The sequence below is a fragment of the Pleuronectes platessa genome, chromosome 2, assembly GCF_947347685.1.
Source record: "Pleuronectes platessa chromosome 2, fPlePla1.1, whole genome shotgun sequence".
NCBI lineage: Eukaryota > Metazoa > Chordata > Actinopteri > Pleuronectiformes > Pleuronectidae > Pleuronectes > Pleuronectes platessa.
Window position 1 is genome coordinate 19,561,071 of NC_070627.1, and position 19,931 is coordinate 19,581,001.

At 42.2% G+C, this 19,931-nt stretch overlaps 2 protein-coding genes across 2 annotated transcripts; one reads left to right on the forward strand and one right to left on the reverse strand.

Annotated features, from left to right (window-relative positions):
- The first annotated feature begins 390 nt into the window (after positions 1 to 390).
- On the forward strand, positions 391 to 2,473 carry LOC128456424 (cytokine-like protein 1). The gene is made up of 4 exons (XM_053440599.1): positions 391 to 606; positions 693 to 737; positions 1,335 to 1,481; positions 1,580 to 2,473. Exons 1-4 carry the CDS (start codon positions 397 to 399, stop codon positions 1,679 to 1,681), a joined length of 504 nt encoding a protein of 167 aa, XP_053296574.1. The 5' UTR covers positions 391 to 396; the 3' UTR covers positions 1,682 to 2,473.
- Positions 2,474 to 8,757: 6,284 nt separating this feature from the next.
- Positions 8,758 to 10,851, reverse strand: msx1a (muscle segment homeobox 1a). The gene is made up of 2 exons (XM_053439994.1): positions 10,311 to 10,851; positions 8,758 to 10,062 (listed from the first exon to the last, which is right to left on the reverse strand). Exons 1-2 carry the CDS (start codon positions 10,741 to 10,743, stop codon positions 9,644 to 9,646), a joined length of 852 nt encoding a protein of 283 aa, XP_053295969.1. The 5' UTR covers positions 10,744 to 10,851; the 3' UTR covers positions 8,758 to 9,643.
- Between the last annotated feature and the right edge of the window lie 9,080 nt (positions 10,852 to 19,931).

Sequence of the window (19,931 nt, forward strand, 5' to 3'; positions counted from 1 at the left end):
ACAACGGTATCTAAATGTGTCCAACAGAAAGTTCTTTCATGAACAATTATAATCGCTTATGTAAAGTTATCAAACACCCCTTGATCACATCATGTGAACATCATGATTTAAATCTTTACTTTTCCCTCACTTTTAATAGAAAATCTTGTTTCTGGGAATTGACAAACCACAAATATGGGGGGCAGTTGCAAAATATGTGGTTGTGTTACTATCTCCCAGTCATCACCTGGTTATTTGAACACAGCACAGGTTTGCTCCGATAACACACTGCAGACCCCCAAACGTCCCCCCCCCCCCCCCCCCCCCAGTGCAGCGGCACTTCCACGTGATCATCCAGCGGGTTTCTTCTGCCCCTCCATCCATAAAAGTGCGGCGGGTCCCCTCCGCACCGTTTGGATGCGTGTTGGCTGCACACGCTGCTGGAAGCAGACACCGACCCGCTCACTGACAGAAGCCGACATGAGGCTGGGACTGGCCGCTCTGCTGTGGCTCCTTTGCCTGCTCCGCCTGTCGGAGTGCGCTCCTCCGACCTGCTACTCCAGGGCGCTCGGCCTGAGCAAAGAAGTCATGGCTCTGCTGGACAAGATCCACACGTACCACCGCACGGTGAGTGAGGACTGTGGCCGTTTGCAGAGCAGGCTGTTGAAGCTCCACTCGATTTGTGTTCTCATGAGACTGTTTTGGGTTTGCAGAAAACGTGCGCTGAAGTCCTACCTACGATCTTCCTGGATGTGCATGTGAGTTGAAAGCAATGGGGTAATGCAGGTGATGTGGGGACACGTAGTATTGATCGAAATGTTACTTTCATCAATGGCAATACTAGAAAAGTTCAATAATATAGAGATGTGTTGTTAATACATCGTGCAAGTGACAATTCGTTTTGATGATCGACCTCAGATTTGTTAAAGATTTACAGTTTATTAAGTGTTGGACATTCTCTGCTCATAAAGAAGAGTTTAAAACCACAGCCTCGCCTTAGGACCAGTGTTGTGGAATGAGGGGATTTCCAGTGACTGGGAGTTACCACTAATGTCCACTATCAGAAGTCCTGTTTTATATTTAAGTCAAATTTGATCATCAATAAAGAAAATGCTGTTTTTTTTTTGTGTCTTGTGATTAAGACATCTTATCTGAAGATGATTCATGACTTGTTTGATGAGGGTTTGTAAAAGGGGAATGTATGAGACATTAAAAAAAATGATTTTGCTTGACTACTTGATTACATTGAGTGTAATCTGTACAGCTAATGATTCACAAGAAGTATGAATACTGCAAGTGGCTCACAGATGATGCTGCGTGCTGTTCGTTTTAAAACGATTGCTTTATCCTTGCAGAACTCGTGCATCACCACCAAGCTTCGTGACTTTCTCTATGTGGTGCTCAACCACCCCAACCAGTACTGCAGAGAGCGCCCCAGAATAATGCTGCTGAAACGTAAAATCCAGAGCCTGTACACCATCATCACCAGGATCTGTTATCGGGTGAGAAGATCTTAAGAGTGTGCAGTGCTTTTGTTCTCAACCTGGCTTGTTTTCGAGCATGAGTGGCTTGACCACATATCTGTGTTTTTCATTGGCAGGACCTGGTGTTTTTCACAGATGACTGTGAGGCAATTGATACTGGTCACACTCGCCCTTACTATGCAGAGGACCGGCTTCAGCTCCTGCAAGAGGAGAGATGAGCAACACGCGAAAGAAGACAACACAAATTGGTCTATAACATACATAAAAACACATATCAACAATATACATGAACGTACAAACATTCGAGACACACCACAAATGTACGAGACACACCACAGCCTGCAGTGTATTAGTTGCATCATAGGGTTTTGGCAGGACACGTTGTGTTGTTTCATGCCCTACCCAGTTGGCTCCATGCTACAGCTGCACACTCATGTTAGAGGACATGTGTGGCTACATTCCAGCAAGGAGTGCAGAACTTTCCACAGGAAATTTGCTGAATGCCAACCATGCCGATGAAAACCTTAAAATAATAAACCAATAAGAGATGCTTCTGAGCCGGGCTTTAACCGCTGCTTACTTACCAAGGCAGATCAAAGCACAACCGTATGTCATTAAGAGAAATATGTTGTGTTGCCATAACCCTTGGTCTGACTAACATGTCTTAAAGGAGCACTATGCAGTGTGTTGTAAACTTTGTACGAGTTGAACATGGTGACTGAAAATGCAAGAATTAGATGTTTCTATACGTGTTGCCTGGGTTGAACAGTGTGTTCCCTCAGATTTCTCAATGTTTTCTTGTTGTTTAGATCCAGGAAGTTGTGACAATGCTGCTGCTTCTTAGAGTGAAGCTCAACAAAAAATAATATTTGGATAGCCTTAGGCACAATTTAGAAGAAAAAATTGAACCTTAACTGTTATAGAAATACTAGACACGTATACCAGTTCTTTAAAATGACAATCTCTACACAGTAAGTCTCATATTATATAATAAAACTTGTGTTTATGTACCTGTTTGTGTCTGTTTCTTATTTAGCTGTTGAGTTCCTGCCTGTATTAACCCTGATTCTCTTTCAGTCGCAGTTCAGACTTCAATACAACTCTAACAATGGTTTAAAACAAAGTAGATTTGTATTTTCTCTCTACAAACTAAAAGAAACTAGTGGTTATGTCTGGAATATGTGATTGATGAACTGTGAGTGAACGATGCGGCTTTCCATAAATCATGGTTTCCCATTCATTTCCACTCGGCTGACAAAAATACTTTGAAATATAACTCAACCCTCCCAACGAGGAAGCATCGCTTTGTGATTTTTGAACAGTTAATATTGGTGCTCTGCCCTCGTGGTTTTATTCCTGGCCTCTGCTGCCCTCTATTGGAAATACTATGTCACTGGCATCACAGAGAAGTGGTTTTGCTGTGATGGATATAAATGTGCATCTGGGATTTCGGGCCACATACCTTAAACTTAGATTTCTCGTTTTTTTTCACACTGTTTTTAGCCATTTGATAAATGATTCGCATAGTTCATGTTGAGACATTTTATCCGACATGTACCACAGCTTGCTCGTACTTTTGGGTTACGGCCTGGATTTAATTTATTCCATATTTTAATCTGTTCAAATGAGACCATGACCAAGAGGTTTAAAATGATTCCCTTGACAAGAAGGTCCCTGCTTTATATTCACACCCGTGCCATGTGAATACCTGAATGGAAGGGACTTGTTTGACAACTCTCTGTTCATTGAAAGACTTGCCAAGCTGCCAACAACGATACATTTAATGACAGACACAATCGTGGGAATTTAACATTGTGTCTGTCATACAACAATGTGTTTAATGACAGACACAATCGTGGGAATTGTACAATGTGTCGGAGACTTCTTCTTCTGGATTGACTTTCTGAGAGCACTTCAACGTATCACCGAATGAAACATACAAGTGTGATATATCATGGCTGGATTCCTTTAAGCTGTTTCACTCTCGGGTCCTGATTCTGTGGAAATGTCTCACTGTCACATTACTATGGGTTGCGAGGCCATTGTTAATGCTGTTGATGGCAACTGTGCAGGAGTTTTCAGAGGGAGCTGCTGTTGGCAGTGGTGTTGAGTTCCGCTGAAGTGTTTCCGGTCATCTCCAGGGTCGTTGAAGCACCAGTGTGCAGCATATCACAACAGCAGTGTCACCTCTGAAGGCTGCTGAACAAGCAGGGTGTCCGAGCAGTGGCCATCACTTCACTGAGACCTGCTTTGTATGTTCATCTTCAGGAGCATGAAGGTGCCTCTATATGCCACAAGGTGGCGCTGGTTGTCATACTTTCATACTGCCACATCATGTAGGGTTAGTTTTCCATCATTTGATGCCCCTGACAGAACTGTTCTCTTCGTCAGAACTGACTCAACCACAGCTGGGTATCTCCATCACCTTAGAACACCACAGCCCTCCCTTCTCCGGGTTCAATTGGGCTTTATTCAAACATGCCACCACAGTAGTGTCATATAATACATTTTAAAACGTTTTCATTTATACTTGTTATTTGGTAAAAGGAATTTAGGCCTGAGCTCTACATTCCTTTTATTTGATAAAAGGAATTTAGGTCTGAGCTCTACCTCAGTGAAATCTATATTGAGTCAAATCTGCAACCTATACTGTTGAAAATGTCCCTACTCTTTGTTGGGTTTCTTTGACAGAGAAATGATTCCTTATGAGAGGATGAATTCACAATTTTCTATCTTGTGATAATTTTGTTACATTTTAATAAAAATATCCAAGGTCAGATTATTGTATTGGCGTAATTTTCAATTCACAGGAATGTAATATTCAGCTGACATTTGTGAAACACTCTCCCTTATTCAGCCCCATCACTCATATGCAGCAGGCGTTTTTAATCTAACAACATATACTAATCATTTTACAGCCTGAGGTTTTCCTTCTGTTTGTCCCATGTTGCAACAAGACCATTTTTATTTTTGTGCCAAGAATGGAGTAGTTGCACTCCTGAACCATCAGGTCTGAGCCCCTCACTGCTAATTAACCAACCCTACAAAAGTGAACATGTTAGTCAGCAGCATGTGTCCTGTTCAGAGATCAGCCCACGGTGCGGTTATAAGGCTTTATTCCTGCACCATATTGATCATCATTAGAGGGCCACAGAATCCACCCTATCATCATTATTAAGGTAAAACGAGAGCAGAACATCGGAGCCGCAGGCAGCCACGTAGTTTAGCAACTTTATGATCTGTGACACTGCTCCAAAAATGCTAAATGCTGCACAATAAAACACAACAATTTAGCCCAGGGGTGACAGTAATCATTCTCTGCTTTGTTGAACTAAATTAACTTGTAAAGGACAGATCAGAAACCTATTTCCAATAAAGTTTAGGCGATGGAGTTTGCGATGGAGTTTTTTTGTTTATGGGGTTTTCAGGCAATTTCCCATCACATTTAGTGCTTTTATTACATCTTAAAAGAAACGTTGCCTCATTAGTCCACATAAGAAAACGTTTCCCACTTCATTTTCAATAGGCGACTGGCACACACTCCACACTTCTGGCTGTGGATGGTGGCATGTGTTGTAGAGTTCAACCCACAGTGAGATTCAAACCTCTCACATATTAGACTGACGCTGACCCCCCCCCCCCCCCCCCCCCCCCCCTGTCAACATTGAATATACCTAATAACACACAATTGTTCCATGGATTAACATGTTGCAGTTATTATTCAACAGAGGGTCACCTCAGGTCTTCAAATGGGAATAGGCGATGACTCTGGTGTCACCTCTGTGGCCAGTAACTTTAACCTCATAGTGTGAGTAGCCAGTCTCAATTCAGATCAACCCCCCCAAAAAAATCATATTTACCTTCTGTTGAACAATACAGGCCTTTTAAGCAAACTATAGTATTTAAACTAGCAAAAATATAAAATAAAATAATATTAAAATATATAGACAAATACTAAAATTATTAGAAAGACATTGAACGTGTATATCTATAGTGCCTATATATGTATATATGCCTGTAGCTGCCTGGAACTAAGATGTCCAACTCAATGATGTATTTAAATCCTTTCATTAATATTGACTTTCACTGTATAATGGTCTCAAACGTCATGTTGAGCTTATTACATTTCATTTTTTAAACATGTCGTTGATGTAACATTTCAGTAAATTCCCAGCATATGAGCACATCTGGTTGTCTGCAGGAGGCTTCTCTTTATTGCCACTCTCTCTGTTGAAGGCAGCCACAAGAAATTGGTGATGATGTGTATCAGTGCCCCGAGTGAACACTGATTTATAACATTCATGCTGCATGATTAATAGTATTTAAAGCACACGGTTCTGATTGAGAGGACTCCCACTGTATATTAATAGACACGTGATTGTGCGTTCCAGTGAATACGGTCTGCCTTAGTTGTACGTGCGTGCTTATTTTATATGAAAATTGAAGTAGTAAACATTTTCCAGCGCACGAACGAAGTTATCGTGGCCATGTTTCTCACTTGTATGGACGCTGCTTGGACACAGAGTTAATATGAGGCGAAAAACTGATTTGAAAAAAAGAATCTGTTGAGTAGTTTCATCAACAATTTGCCCTTTTTATCCATAATTTTCTCCGCATATAAATAATATATTTATAACAGAAAACATGATAAAATTTGTTAAGAGTTGTTATTAATTCTGCGGTTTAATGTTCGAAATGACTCAAAGAGCAACCAGTGGGTCCAACTTGATGGTGGCTCACTCTTCATATTTCTCCGGTGATGTGACTTCGATCAGACCTTTTGATTCCGACCTCAGCTCTTATGTTACTCCCTCTCTGAACAGGAGGTGGTGGTGTGGTGTTTGGAAGGAAACACAGAGGGTCACTTTCACAGATGTGGATTTTGGCCTAAGAGTCGTGTATATGGTCAGTTCCCCCCAAAGCTCATATAGTCATAATGTGTTTAGTGTTTTATTTAGTATAGGTTGAATTAGACTTTGCTAAACGGTTCAATTGCTACAGGCACTGGATTTAGCCTGTCAACACTTTGTCTGATATTTTAAATAAAATCACAGCGTGGGATTAGAGTTTGTGACTTGCATCGGTCAGACCCACATATTAATAAGGGATGTAATTTATTACAGCTAAAGTGTAATAAAAATGCCCCATCATTTATTTAGTTTATTACAGAGTTCATGATCATGATCCAAAAACGTCAATTTATTTCTAATAGCAATGATTGAATCTGTATTAATGATCAGGTATCGTGGAGCTTTAAAAATGTATTTATACGTGTTGGAAAAAAGAAAAGGGTAATTATTAGATTTAAAGATCGTCGTAGAGGAAGGAACCTGTCGGTTTAAAAGAGATAAATAGATCCATAGGCCTGTTTGTCATCTACTTCTGATTGAAGATGCTAAGCGAGTTTATTTTTTAAATTTTTGTGAGTCCATGCCGATCTCCGACACACAAACACTCACACACACACAACACACGCCAGCATCTATCTTGAGTTATCTTCTGGACACATTTGGATATTTAGGAATAAAACCAGATGAACATTTAGTTTAGTTTTTAGACGAACTTTGTCCAATAACTTTATATTAATTCAGGTTATTAAAAAAAAGCCCAGATAACGCGTCATCGGAAAGTCTCTGGAACTGGAACATCCAGTGATCGTCTCCCTCAAAGATCATTTATCTGAGCTGACTCCTCACAGCCTGACCCGCTTCATGTGCCGGAGATCAAGAGGGTCTGACTGCAGAGTCAAACAGCCTCCTGTGATCTTTTAGATGATATAAACAAGTGAGTTTTGTTTTCTGTGTGACTCCTGGCCAGACAGAGAGCGAGGGGGGGGGGGGGGGGGGGGGGGGGGGGGGGGAGAGACGGGTGCCAAACAATGAGGAGAGGTTAAAGAGAATGGACGGATCCCCCTTTGGCTCTTTTGTGTCAAGTTTCTTCTCTTTTCAGATGGAGCGCTCATCCGTGTGATTTCACCTTATTGTCAGGGATCATGTATTAATTCATGGCTAATGGAGAAAAAGCAGACGAGGACACTAAAAACACTAAGTAAATAAATAAAAAGGCTTTTAGTGGAGGAAGATTCACAGCGTGGATTGAAGTAAAGACTTTAAGAAAACAGTCGTTGATTGACTAGAATTAAAAATGATAAATTGGTTGTTAAAAGCTCTGTGTGGAGATGCAGGCCCTGGTTTGGGACAGAGCAGGAGGAAGTCTCCGCGCAGAGAGGAGCACTGTTGCCCGTCCCAGTCCCCCGTTGACATTTTAGGAATGATAAAAGTTCCGCCTTGCCTGGAGCTACAGCCTCTCTGGAGCCGGCCTCAGTCTGCGGCAGATTGCCTTTGCTCATTACAGCAATTATTTTACTCCAGTTTAACCCCTGCCTGAATGGCAGTGCAGTCAGGAGAAAGCCTTTAAACGTGCTGCAGAATGGCCTGTAATTTTCCCCACAGATTATCTGATCCCTGTTTTGTCATATGTCTATAAGGTCATCACTCAGGAGAATTCCAATATTTTCTTTACGCGCGCCAGTCGTGGAGCATGTGTGTGTGCGGATGGGCGCACGGGTCCCGAGCCCCCTGTCCTCTCCGTGATGGGGTGTCACCTTGCTCATTCTACACACTAAACGCCCCGTAATGACACTCTGGTGGATTGTTTACAAGCTAGTTAAACCATGGAGAAGCAATCTCCAGTATTTATCGGTGTGTTTTGAAGTCGGCACAACAACTGGCTGTCACCCCTCCCACCCCCTCCGAACTCTTCTGGCGCCAACAAAATCTAGGTTCGTTTTTTTTTCTTTTTGTTCAAAGCAATAGGCAACAGCTGTAGCAAAACATTCCACCAAAATAACATGTCACAAGTTTAAATTCACAGGGCACCATGCTCTGCGGGCTGCGTGCGTCCTCGCGTGCGCACAGAAAGTGAGAGGTCTGCATGTAAAGCCTGGACACTACAGACTCAATGTTGTTTTGATGGGTGAAGCGTTTGGATCTCATAGAAATAAAAGAAAAATAATACGATATTAATTATGCAGTGCTCAAGCTGCAGTAATATTACTATTTTCTTTTTTACCTGCTTTAACAGACATGATTTACATTTTAACTTCTGCTTTTTCTAAAATAATCTTTTTTTCCCTCACAGAAGCCACAAATATCATTGTAAAATGGACAATGATTTGTAAAATACCAATTATTTCCCTATATTTTCCAATCATGGTTAAAGTTACATTTTGACCATTAAATAGTCAGATTTTGGTGCAACAGGCACCGTGCAAACGTCAGTCAAAACGAACACGTTCTTCATGAAAAAAGAATAAACAATTTATTAAGTTATGTCACAAATATATTCATAATATAAATGAGGATATTCTTCAAATATACATTATTTTACAGTACACATATCCCTTCCGAAGGGAATCATCCGACAACAGACAGTGCTGTTATAAAAAAAGAAAAACAAATGCTGTGGTTCTCCAAATTCTCAAAGAGCATTCATTGACACTGGATTCAGTAACTCACGTTACGCATTGATACGAATGCAAAAAATTGAAAGTGTGTTTTTTCTGCAGTGTGACAGCAGCCCACAAATGCAATGGAACCCAACATTGGTTAGTTGGTGCAAAATGTCCAGCTGCGTAATAGTCTGTCACTCTTGAGGCTTGAGAAAAAGCCCCTCTACGTGCTGTTAGCAGTAATAAAGGGCAAGAGGGGGCTATCTCTGTCTGTGGCGCACGGCCTGCTGTCCATACTAAACTGTCCATCAGGGATCAGCCATAGGCCTGCAGGTGCTGGGCTGTTTTCCACTTCTGCACCGCAAAAACACCCACTTTAAAGTCATTTATTCTCACAGCCGTCTTATCCCTAAGATTTCTACTTTCATTGCGTTCATGGTTGCTGCTATTATTTAAAATTCCACTGACAGAACTGATTTACAGGTTAAGATTAAATGACTAGTAAAGCTGGATTCTTTTTGCAGTGTGTGAACTTACTGGCGAGGTCACGAGAAGTGGATAAACTTCAAGGTCCTCAGAAGAGGGCTTTATTAGAAGGTCCTGGCCCCCAGACCAGATGTGACACTGAGCTCACCTCCAGGATGCCTCTGTATTTACTAGTGTCACCTCACCTGTCCAAATGCTTTGGGGTTGTCACAAAGTAGTCTCTACCCCTCGTCCTGCGTCCCTGTCAAGCCAGGTGGTACATACTGTATCCGACGTGCGCGGCGTACAGTCCCATGGGGGAAACCGGCAGCGAGTGCCTCTGGAACGGGTGCGAACCTCCGTAGGACCCGGGGACGTGCGCACCGAGAGGAAAGGAAATCCCGAAAGCTGGCGGCAGCATAGGCTTAGCTGCCATTTTCAGTTTTTCAAGTTCTGCCTCCTGCAGCCGCTTGGCTTTGGCTCTCCTGTTCTGAAACCAGATCTTGACCTGGGTCTCCGTCAGGTTGAGGGAGCTGGAGAACTCTGCGCGCTCGGCGATGGAAAGGTACTGCTTCTGGCGGAACTTCCTCTCCAGGGCCAGCAGCTGGGACGTGGTGAAGGGGGTCCGGGGCTTTCTGTTCGTCTTGTGTTTTCGCAGAGGGCACGCGGGAGGACTCAACCTTCCTGCAATAAGACAAAACGCTTTCATTTAAACCCCTGGATTACTGCGCGCACTGCCCCATCCACGAGAAAAAAACATTCGGGTACACATTTCTCACATTTAACACTCAATAACTCTAATAGATATACCTTTTCCTCACAAGTCCTGATTTATTTAAATAACAACATGCATCGACACATTTTAATTGTATTTAACAACGATATTACCTATTTTTCGAATCTATTGACAGCGTTAACATGATATAACTTACGTGGAGGTGTAGGGGAGAAGCGAGGGCTCTGTATCCAAGAAGACCTCTCGTTACTGTCCGGGCTCTCGGGTTTAATCAGCACGTCGTCTTGCATGTTCATGATCTCTCCCATTGAAAACGAAGAGCTCATGGGCAAAGCAGGAAGTGCAGTATCCAGACTCCCGAAGGAGCCCATCCGTGCGCTCTTCCCTAGCACTTGGGACGTCCCGGCCACGGACGGGGCGACCGGGGATGGCACCTCTCTGCTGGGCTTCCTGTCAGCCATCAGTGCCTCGACGCTGAAGGGCAGAATCGCCACTTTGGGCTTCCTGGTCTCCTCCGCGGGACTCAGGCTGGTCTGCATCTCGCCTCTGCTGAGGATAGCCGAGCGGGGAGGAAGGTCTTCGGTTTTCAAAGCAGCGGTCAGAGCTGACATGTCGATCGATGGGGCCATACAGGTCCGACTGGCACTGGGGGGCAAAGCGACCGGTTTTACTTTAGTCGGTATCGCGCAAGGAGTTTCTAAAAAGCTGCTGCATGCGTTGCGCCCTTAGGTGACGGTATCCTCATGTTTATGTGACCAAATTGGAGCGCAGGGCTATAATAAGGCAGGCGTGGATGGAGAGGCAGCCAATCACGGCTGAGATGGGCTGGCCCATGTGAGACACTTAAAAAAAAAAAGGAAAAAAAAAGAAAAGAAATCACAGTGGGAAAGTTAACAATAGTTACATCAAACACAAACAACTTTGAACACAGCTAATTCCAAGACTAAATCCTCCAGTGATCATCTTTTTTACGATCTTTAAAAGATCAGCCTTATCCCTATAAGGTTAATCCCCATGTCCATTATTTCTATTATTACCCACTTTATGATTACACAATCTCTGAGAAATGCTGTGTCCCACAAGCGGGTTTTGTGTTGGACCCACCTGATAACTCTGGTCCTCACACCAAAGCAGTGAATCTTGGGATATTGCACAACAGTTTGCTGGTCCTCTTTATGTGCTGCACCTCTCGCAGCGCGCTGTTTATTGACGGCTTTAGGGCTCTAATCAGATTGAAACACACAGGCCTTCGGAGTCATTTAGGGGTAATTATCGGGCTTTGGAAGGAGGGGGGGTCATTGGGATTTTCCCCCTCTTTGACTACATCCATTAATGTCAAAATAACGTGGAGTCTGGGGGCAAGAGGGCGGAGACAGCGTGGAGTCAGGGAGGGGTTTAACCCAGGACTGTCATTGATTTACCTGGCTCTACCTTCTGTGCCTTATCATTCCGCGCATTACGCTACCCTTATTGTCACTCATATTAAATATCACTGCATCTATCAGAACATGTTTAATCTCAATGGATGCAGCCTTAAAGTTGGATTCATATCAAACAATGCAGTTTACATTTTTGCAGTATAACTTTAAGTTTCAAAGTATGCTTCAGGAATCCTGACATGAAACCAGGTTGTGCTTTTTTTTTTGCGGTGTCGTCAGTTCTCAGGCGTCGCTAATTGTCAGGCATAAACAATCTGTCAAGATTTGTCAGTCACTCTAATGGCCAGACAAGTTATGTTGTTTTTAGGCGCCAGCAGCGGCCGGATCAAAGCGCTCCACTCTTAGGGAGACTATTGAAAAAGTTCAACCCGCACCGAGAGCGCAGCGCCGCCTCCTCCTCCGTACCCGCCCTAGCCCAGGGACACTGAGCCATTCAGCTTGAAAAATTAGCTTTTTCTCAGCCGATCGCACGCCATTTCCATCTATTCAAATGAGCGCCACGGTCGGTGTAATAGTAGGCGCCTCAGAAGAAAAGGTCAGCGCCGGCTCGTTACTTGCAGAGAGTCCCTGGTTGAAAAGGATTCCTCGGTGCAAGTGTTTCCCGAGATACACATTAGACCACATGATCCCAGTGTGAGGAGGTGTGTGCTGTTGTAATGGGACCGTGCAGGACTGGCTGAGTGTGAGGCTTCACATCGCTGACTCCCAGACTCCGCGCCGTGACGTTCAGAGAAATCATAATAAAGTTCCCGGACCCCCAGGACCACGGGTGTACCGCGGACCAGTGGAACCAGTCCCTGGTAAAGCTTAAACTTGCTGTGGCGTGGTCTGATTGGTCGAAACGGCCTAAATGCTTCCTGCACTGGAACAATGTGATTGGTATTCAAGGTGACACAGTGATTTAACACTGTGGACTCGACTGTTGTGTAAACATGAGCAAATCTATAGATGACACGACAAGGTAGGCCTTATCATGATTTAATAAATAATGCATGAGGCTGAGCATGTTGATTGCCTTAATGAGTTGTGCTTTCCTAAAATAAGCCGGTAAAAGTACTGATGCTTGCAACGTGCGTCTTAAAAAACAGTGTGACTTCCGGTTGACGCGTTCATATTTAAATGGAAGTCAGCAAAGCAGATAACTAGGTTCCGCTTGGTTTCTTAACGCACAGCTTAAGTCTTTATGTATAATTTCCTCAAAGGCAGCCCCTCTATATGTTTGTGTGTGTGTGTGTGTGTGTGTGTGTGTGTGTGTGTGTGTGTGTGTGTGTGTGTGTGTGTGTGTGTGCGTGCGTGTGCCAGTGCGTGCAGGTAGCAGGCCCCGCGCGCATGCAGCTGCGGAGTGTTTGGAAACACTTAAAGCTTCTAACCTGGAACGAGTGCCATTGCTCCGAATGCTTTGAAGTCACCGGGAGTCTCCGGGCTCCCACGTCCATCTGAAGCGCCTCTCTGCTTGGGGCTCCGACACTTAACCCGTCGGCTCTACACCGATCGTTAAACGAGCCTGCGTAAACACAAATACGCACACATGAGACGCATTAACGCGCGCTGTTTTGGTCAAGTGTGGCCACAGCGCACGGCCCGCTGTGTGTTCTCTCTCTGCGTGGATGTGCAGGCCTGCTCCTCCAGAGACTCATAATCAGACTGGAAACACTGCAGGGCTGTGATTACTGGTACTGCACACTCCAGTGTGTTATGGGCTGAGGACCGTGGTGCAGAAATGATTATCTTCAAGTTGAACTTGCTCAGACCCTCAGTATCTGAAAAAATAGTTTCTCCTCTCCACCATCGTCTCCTCACATCGGTAATATTGTTGGATTATCTCGACCAGGAGGTGCATTTTATGAACTTCTGATATAACCTGAATGTTCCGCTGCAGTCTTCTTGTCTCCAGTCTATTCGTCTGGGGAACAGAGGGACAGTGGGGCTGCGAAACAATGTTGGTTGCAATTAGCATCCCGAACAGAGGCCCTACAGAAGACTGATGTGCCATGGAGAAGACGATTACCATCGCTTTTTATTGAAATCCCGAGGCAACAAATGAGGGCCGAGCTGCGATACAAAACGACCGCGAGGCTCATCGGGCCTTTATTGAACTTTTATAAACTACCTTTGATTTGCAGTCAGGAGGCAGGGACTCCACACAAAGGCCCATTGTTGCCTCCTCTCAAAGTTGTCTTAACCCCTTTCATGCGAGCCCTGTCAGTTTAGACTGTAAACGCATTAAAGGCGGCGAGGATGTCAAAAGACACTTTCAGGAGAAAATATTTGCACTTGGTGCCGGTCCGTGATCTTTCCCGTGGGGACGGTGACACCGCACATGTGAGAAGTCCTAATCTCGGTCACACTTTTTTAATCTATAGCGGAATTTGCGCCTGCACGTGACCGTGGAGGTCCTACAGGCTGGGTGAGTGAGTGGAGATGTGCGGAGGGACAAGGGCGGACCAACCCGGCGCTGCGCATTTATACATCACGTCTCCTATACTTCAGCGCAATTAGCGCAATCAGGCGGATATGAGATCCCTTCGCTGCCAGTGATTAACAAGGCCTCACGGTCCTGCAGCACTGGTCCAGTCCGACAGGTGGATGAGTCCAAAACCCACTTTGTGTTCATTAACTCATTTAATTGTCTTGGCATTAACACCATATGAAATAGACTGTTTTGGTCATAGAAGTTTTTGCTATAGCCAATAAAAAAACACACTAACAATCCAATGCAATCTAAGCTCTCAGTGTATCCTGTGTAATTATAAATGTCGAACTCAACAAGTTCGATTATTTTAACATATTTTAATCACACTGCACTGTGCAGATCTGCATATATTGTTATAGTAATTAAGCTTGAAATTACTCAAACCTGTAATGATTTGCCTCATTGCGATAATAATACAAATATAGCATTAACAGATATTTATTAGTGTACGTTATTACACATTTGTTGATAACCCTCAGTAATAAGTTGTGTTCTCTCAGGGAGTGAGTGCGAGTTAGTCCAACTCCACAGTAGTAAAACTCTGCAGCAGCTCGGAGAGACGACGCGTGAAGACACCGGTGATAAATGTAGAGTTTCAGGGATTAAACCACAAAGAAGAAGAAACGGATGTTTTTGGAATTATGAACTCTTAAGTGGATCAGATGCAGCGCTTAGTCAACTCTGTTCGCCATTCATCAGCCGCAGCTCTCCCCGCGGCGGACAGGCGGGATGAATGTGTCCCACGGTGATGATAAAAAACCCTCACGCGGTCCAGGGGCAGCAGAAGAAGAAGAAGAGGTTTCCAGCTCGGTTGTCGCCAGAGCAGCGGGTGAGAGGTGGGGGTGTGTCCTGCAGGCAGGCTCTCTAAAAAAGAAATACTGGATTTGCCTGGCATCGTACGAGGTCGGTGAAATGATGCATGGTGGTTTTATGGTTGTCTGCTGGGAAATATCGATACCTAGACAGTCTTCTGCTTCGGATACAAAAAACACGACCCTCGAGAAAACGAAATCATTTCCATTACCAAATTTCTCTCTTTTAAAAACACAAAGATTTGTTTTTTTGGTGCTTTATTTTCCAGGTTTATCAGTGCACAGTGAGCCAGTTGTGATTCTGCGCTCTGATTGGCTGAGCTGAAGCTTACCTGAATCACCTGTGACCGCATCACTGTTTGATTAATATTAATGCGCTAATGAAAACCAACTCCTCCTGCTGTCCCGAAGTTATTTAACAACTGTGGTCGCTAAAGTCGTTAAGAAAATATAATTTAACGTTGATAATTTGATTTAAAAAGAATAGATAAAATACCAGGTTTCATTTTCAGTGTTAGGATCATTATCTTCATCATCTTAGCGGTTCTTATTAAATCACTGGCCTGACTTTGAGCTATACGGTAGTTGCCTATTGATCAACATGGAGGAGGCATAACATTTATGAAAAGTATACATTACTCTTTTTAACTGCATCAAAGGACATAGCAATTTGATTTAATTTCAATGAAGTATGAGTTTATAAAAAAAAAAATTGTTCGATTTATTAAAAAAATTACATTTACAAATATATACTTTACTAATACTGCCCATTTATTAAATAATTCATTATTTTCACATTACAACATCACACATCATTATTATTTGTATTATTCATTGAGACATAATAAAAAATGACAAGAATAAGAAACCGTTGGAAATTTGAAATGTTTAGAAAAACGATAGAAAATAATGTACCTTATATAGTAATAATACAATAATTATGTATAATATACAATACTAAGTTTACGAACAGTCGGTTGAGAACACACACACACACACACACACACACACACACACACACACACACAGTGATAGGATCACACTCACAGCCTGACCTCTGCATGACTTTAAAATCAAAATCATTTCATCATGTGGTATCTGTGTCGGGGCTCGTCGTTCACTCCGCTGTAAAACTTAGATAAAACTGCGGCTTTTTAAATTTACAACATTCCATCGTTAAATCACAGACATCTCAATTACCCGAGGTATTGGTGTGAAATTGAATTATTATGTCTTTATGTCTTTCACGCCATTAAACAGGAAGCATACTCAAATCATTTGCAAATCACTGGCCTGGCTAATATGATATAGAGCATCTAAATGGATTGATTCACTCATGACAAATCACGGGATTTATATAGATAAGTCGATCTTTTTTTTTTTTTTCGAACAGCGAGTGTCCCTGTTGATTAGACACTGAATAGATGCTTAAATGAAATGCTTAATAAGCGCATAACAAGAAGTAGTTTCAACAACAACTCATTTATAATCGGGCATATGAGGATTATAAGGATGCTTAATGATCAAGTAAATGATCAAAACGCCATCAGCCATATATCCCAACGCTCAAAACAAATTGCAGGCATAATGAAAACATGTCCAGTCTTATTTTTAGGATAGAAGCTGCTGCAACCATTATTTCTGCTTTTGCTTCAGTTACTTTTCCAGCCTAAACAATAATCATAACAATAATAACAATAAACATTATTATTACTATTATTATTATTATTGTAGGAGTAGTAGTTATAGTAATATTATAGGCCTAATACTAAATATGTTTTAATATAATTATGTATTATTACTATGAACGTATTTTACACAAAAAATGATGATTATATATATTATTAAGTTTATACAATATCACATATAAACTATTTATAGGTAAACTTATAATTATAATATATAATTATAATACCTAAATTACTATGATAAATTATTATCATAACAAGAATTATTATTGTCAGAATGATCTTATGCATATATTCATATAATAATAATTACATCACAATTTACCATTATTTTTTACAGTAATGCATATTCCATTATTTATAATTATTGCATAATCCCATTCAGAACTTTAAATAAATAAAATCCCTAGTGAGAAAGTTTAACGTTTCTATAAACAAAATAAAAAAGATTACAATCTTCCTCATGTGTTAAATTAGATACCATCTCTTTTATTTGTCAGTGCCATTCATGTTATCACACTATATTGAATCAAATATTAAACAATTACATATTTAGTTAGTTTGTAAACCGATAGCTGATTATCTCCTCTGAAGATAACACCACTAAATCAAATTTTCCTTAGGACATAATCATTTCCCATTTTCATCAAGATATGCAATTTAATAACACTTGTGTTGACTATTATTTCTGTGGGAACTGACATTGGATACAAATAGGTTTTGGAATTAAACTGAAGGATTTTGCACGGTTGTGTGTGGGTCAGCCATTTTTAAAAGATCACCACAAAATCTCTGTCTCGCACTTCCTTGTACATAAACCATCCGCCCAAAAACCTTAAGCCCATCATTTCGGGCTGTTCCCACTCGCTCTAGATCTGACCAAAGAAAAGCAAACCAAAACAACAAAGCGGGGCAGAATCAGGGGTTTGTCTGGGAAGTTGCACTGTGGACAGCAAGCCGCGGCGTGCCCTGTCCTTCAGATCACACTGTAGCAGACTTGGCTCCATCCTAATCTCACAAGTCTCAACAGTCTGCAACTCAAGTTTATCCAGAGGGGGTTCAGCCTCTTGTAGCCCCCCATCGCCATCCCATCTAACCCCCTGTCCTCCGCCTGCCTCCACCCAGCGGAACACTCTGTCAGTGACCCTTTGCTGACTTTGGTTGCCTAATCCTTTAAATGTGGGCAAAGCCTGAAATGATGAGGAGTTGGGCTTTTTATACAGGTGATGTCCTTTGCCTCTCTGTGTTTCCTTGTGGCCAGCAGGATCAGCCTAAAGACACAAGAGATCCTCTGGTTGTAATGGGCCAGGCAGATATCACCACATCCAGCAGTCTGCAGCAGGAATGCGTGAGGATTTGTGTCAGATTCAGATTCCATGCAGGTCACTACTGTAGGTACAGTACATCCCCTTGGTTTGTTGTGAGAAAACCTGAAAGGAAGGAGGCCACGAGGTTTGACAAATCTTACGTTGTTAATGGGAGACATTGAACTTTTTAGATAATCCATTAAAAGAAGAATTCTCCTTTATTTGATGCCATTTATGCCAAAATACTTCTCAAGTTATATCAGGGTTTCTTTAGAAGTTTCTGTGGTATAAGATAGTAGGGAATATGCTGTTATGTGGTGGCTTCTGTATTATGTATTGGGAAGGGAATGGAGGCCAACCAAAACCATATTTAGATGTCTGAATTACTGAACAAGTTTACCAAAGATAAATACACACCAAGGCGCTGCCTAACATGCGTAAGCACCCCCCTAAAGTGGAACTTGCATTGTGTTGCCTGCAGTTTGGCACTAGAGTTAAAATTCAGGAAAACTGATGCTCTGACTGTTGAAAGCTCTTGTTGATTTAAACTGTCATAGATTGAAATTATTTAAAAAACATCTACAACATTTGCCACTGCCTGTTTAATCATAGCATGTGTCTCTGTATAATGTCATACCGCAGGTTGTTGTCGATGCACACACACCAAAGATGCCCCTGCAGTCTCAGATCCTCAGTGAGCTCACTGGGGCAGCAGCACTGGTACCCACCTCCTCCCACAACCCCACCCCTCCCCTATGGGAGACATATTTAATTTAATTAAGGCCTGTCAACGCTATTGATTTTGGCACTTTCAATTATGGCTCAGCCGTTTATGGGCTCCATGGGCTGTGGATCTACTGATCTGTGATGAGGGGGCCCTATCAGCGCGGGACCACATGGACCAGGAGCCTCTTTGTCTTCCTTATGGCCCTCTGCTGTCTACAGGAGACACTGACGTATGGCCGTTGCCTCGGTCCCACTCCCCTCCTGCTACCCATAATTAATCCCTCATTAGACAGGTCTTTATTGTTTAATTTGTGCCGTTCGTAATCAAATTGGGCAGATTAATTGCTACAGAATTTAGATACGCGGGTGAAAAATAACCATTTTTAATTGCCTTCAGGTTTTATGACGCCTGAGGCTTTTTACTGAGCCCATCACCGGGCCCAGTGAAATATCTCACACCCTCAAGAATTTTCCCTACATCAGTTTTTGAGTGATGAACCGTTATAGGGTTGCTCTTTTTAGAAAGCACCGCAGCTTAGCTGAAGCTCATTAAAATGTTTCTCAGAGATATATTTTCCCTTGCAGTCCTAATTGCAAAAGTCAGCCTTACAAATTCTCGTGTTTATTTATGGCTGTGGCCTTTTGCTTGTGTTGTTTGTCAGGGCTTCATGGTCAATGTAGTGTGTGTAAGAGAGAGAGAGGGAAAGGAAAGTAGTTGAAGGAGGTGAGTCAGTGTGCATGAGGGAGGTAGTGTGTGTATATAAGAAACTCTGTATACATATATATATATATATATATAAATAGAATGAACTTCGGTCTTATTATAGCTGCCTCTCGTATTGTAGTTTCTTCAGCTTGTAGAGCAGAAAAGTGATCTGGATGAATAGTGTTATAGCTGCGACAATAAAACTGTAACAAGCTATTTGCTTGACACCTTTTTACAGCATATGTTTAAGTGGTGACTAAAACACCAGTAGCTTCTAACACTTAATAAAGAAATACTTCTGTACGCTTTGCACAGGCACCTTGTAAAGGCAGTTCTAAGCCAGATTTAAGTGAAAACAGAAATGAATATTGCCGTCACTTTGAATGGGTTAGGGTTCACAGGCTTGAATGAAAAAGTGAAGGTCAACCTTTGTTCTGGTATTACCTGAATCCATTAACTGCTTGGTCATTACAGGGTTTGTGACCAAAAAACAAGACACATACACCGCTTTAAACTTGTATTGACTCTGACTGGTGCATTTTGTCATTAAAATAACAACAAATTAAATACCAAAAATACTGAAAATGTGTAAGTTGAAAGAAAGTCTATAACCTCAAAAATTCTGAGGAATATTAATAAATTGTTTCGAAAAGACACATTAGGAGG

Bases quoted from the DNA above. Each gene is read 5' to 3' on its own strand.
- LOC128456424 (XM_053440599.1), top strand. From the start codon at position 397: ATGCGTGTTGGCTGCACACGCTGCTGGAAGCAGACACCGACCCGCTCA. The intron at 738-1,334 runs GTGAGTTGAAAG...TTATCCTTGCAG, and splicing joins CGATCTTCCTGGATGTGCAT to AACTCGTGCATCACCACCAA. The intron at 1,482-1,579 runs GTGAGAAGATCT...TTTCATTGGCAG, and splicing joins TCACCAGGATCTGTTATCGG to GACCTGGTGTTTTTCACAGA.
- msx1a (XM_053439994.1), bottom strand. From the start codon at position 10,743: ATGGCCCCATCGATCGACATGTCAGCTCTGACCGCTGCTTTGAAAACC. The intron at 10,063-10,310 runs GTAAGTTATATC...GTCTTATTGCAG, and splicing joins CTTCTCCCCTACACCTCCAC to GAAGGTTGAGTCCTCCCGCG.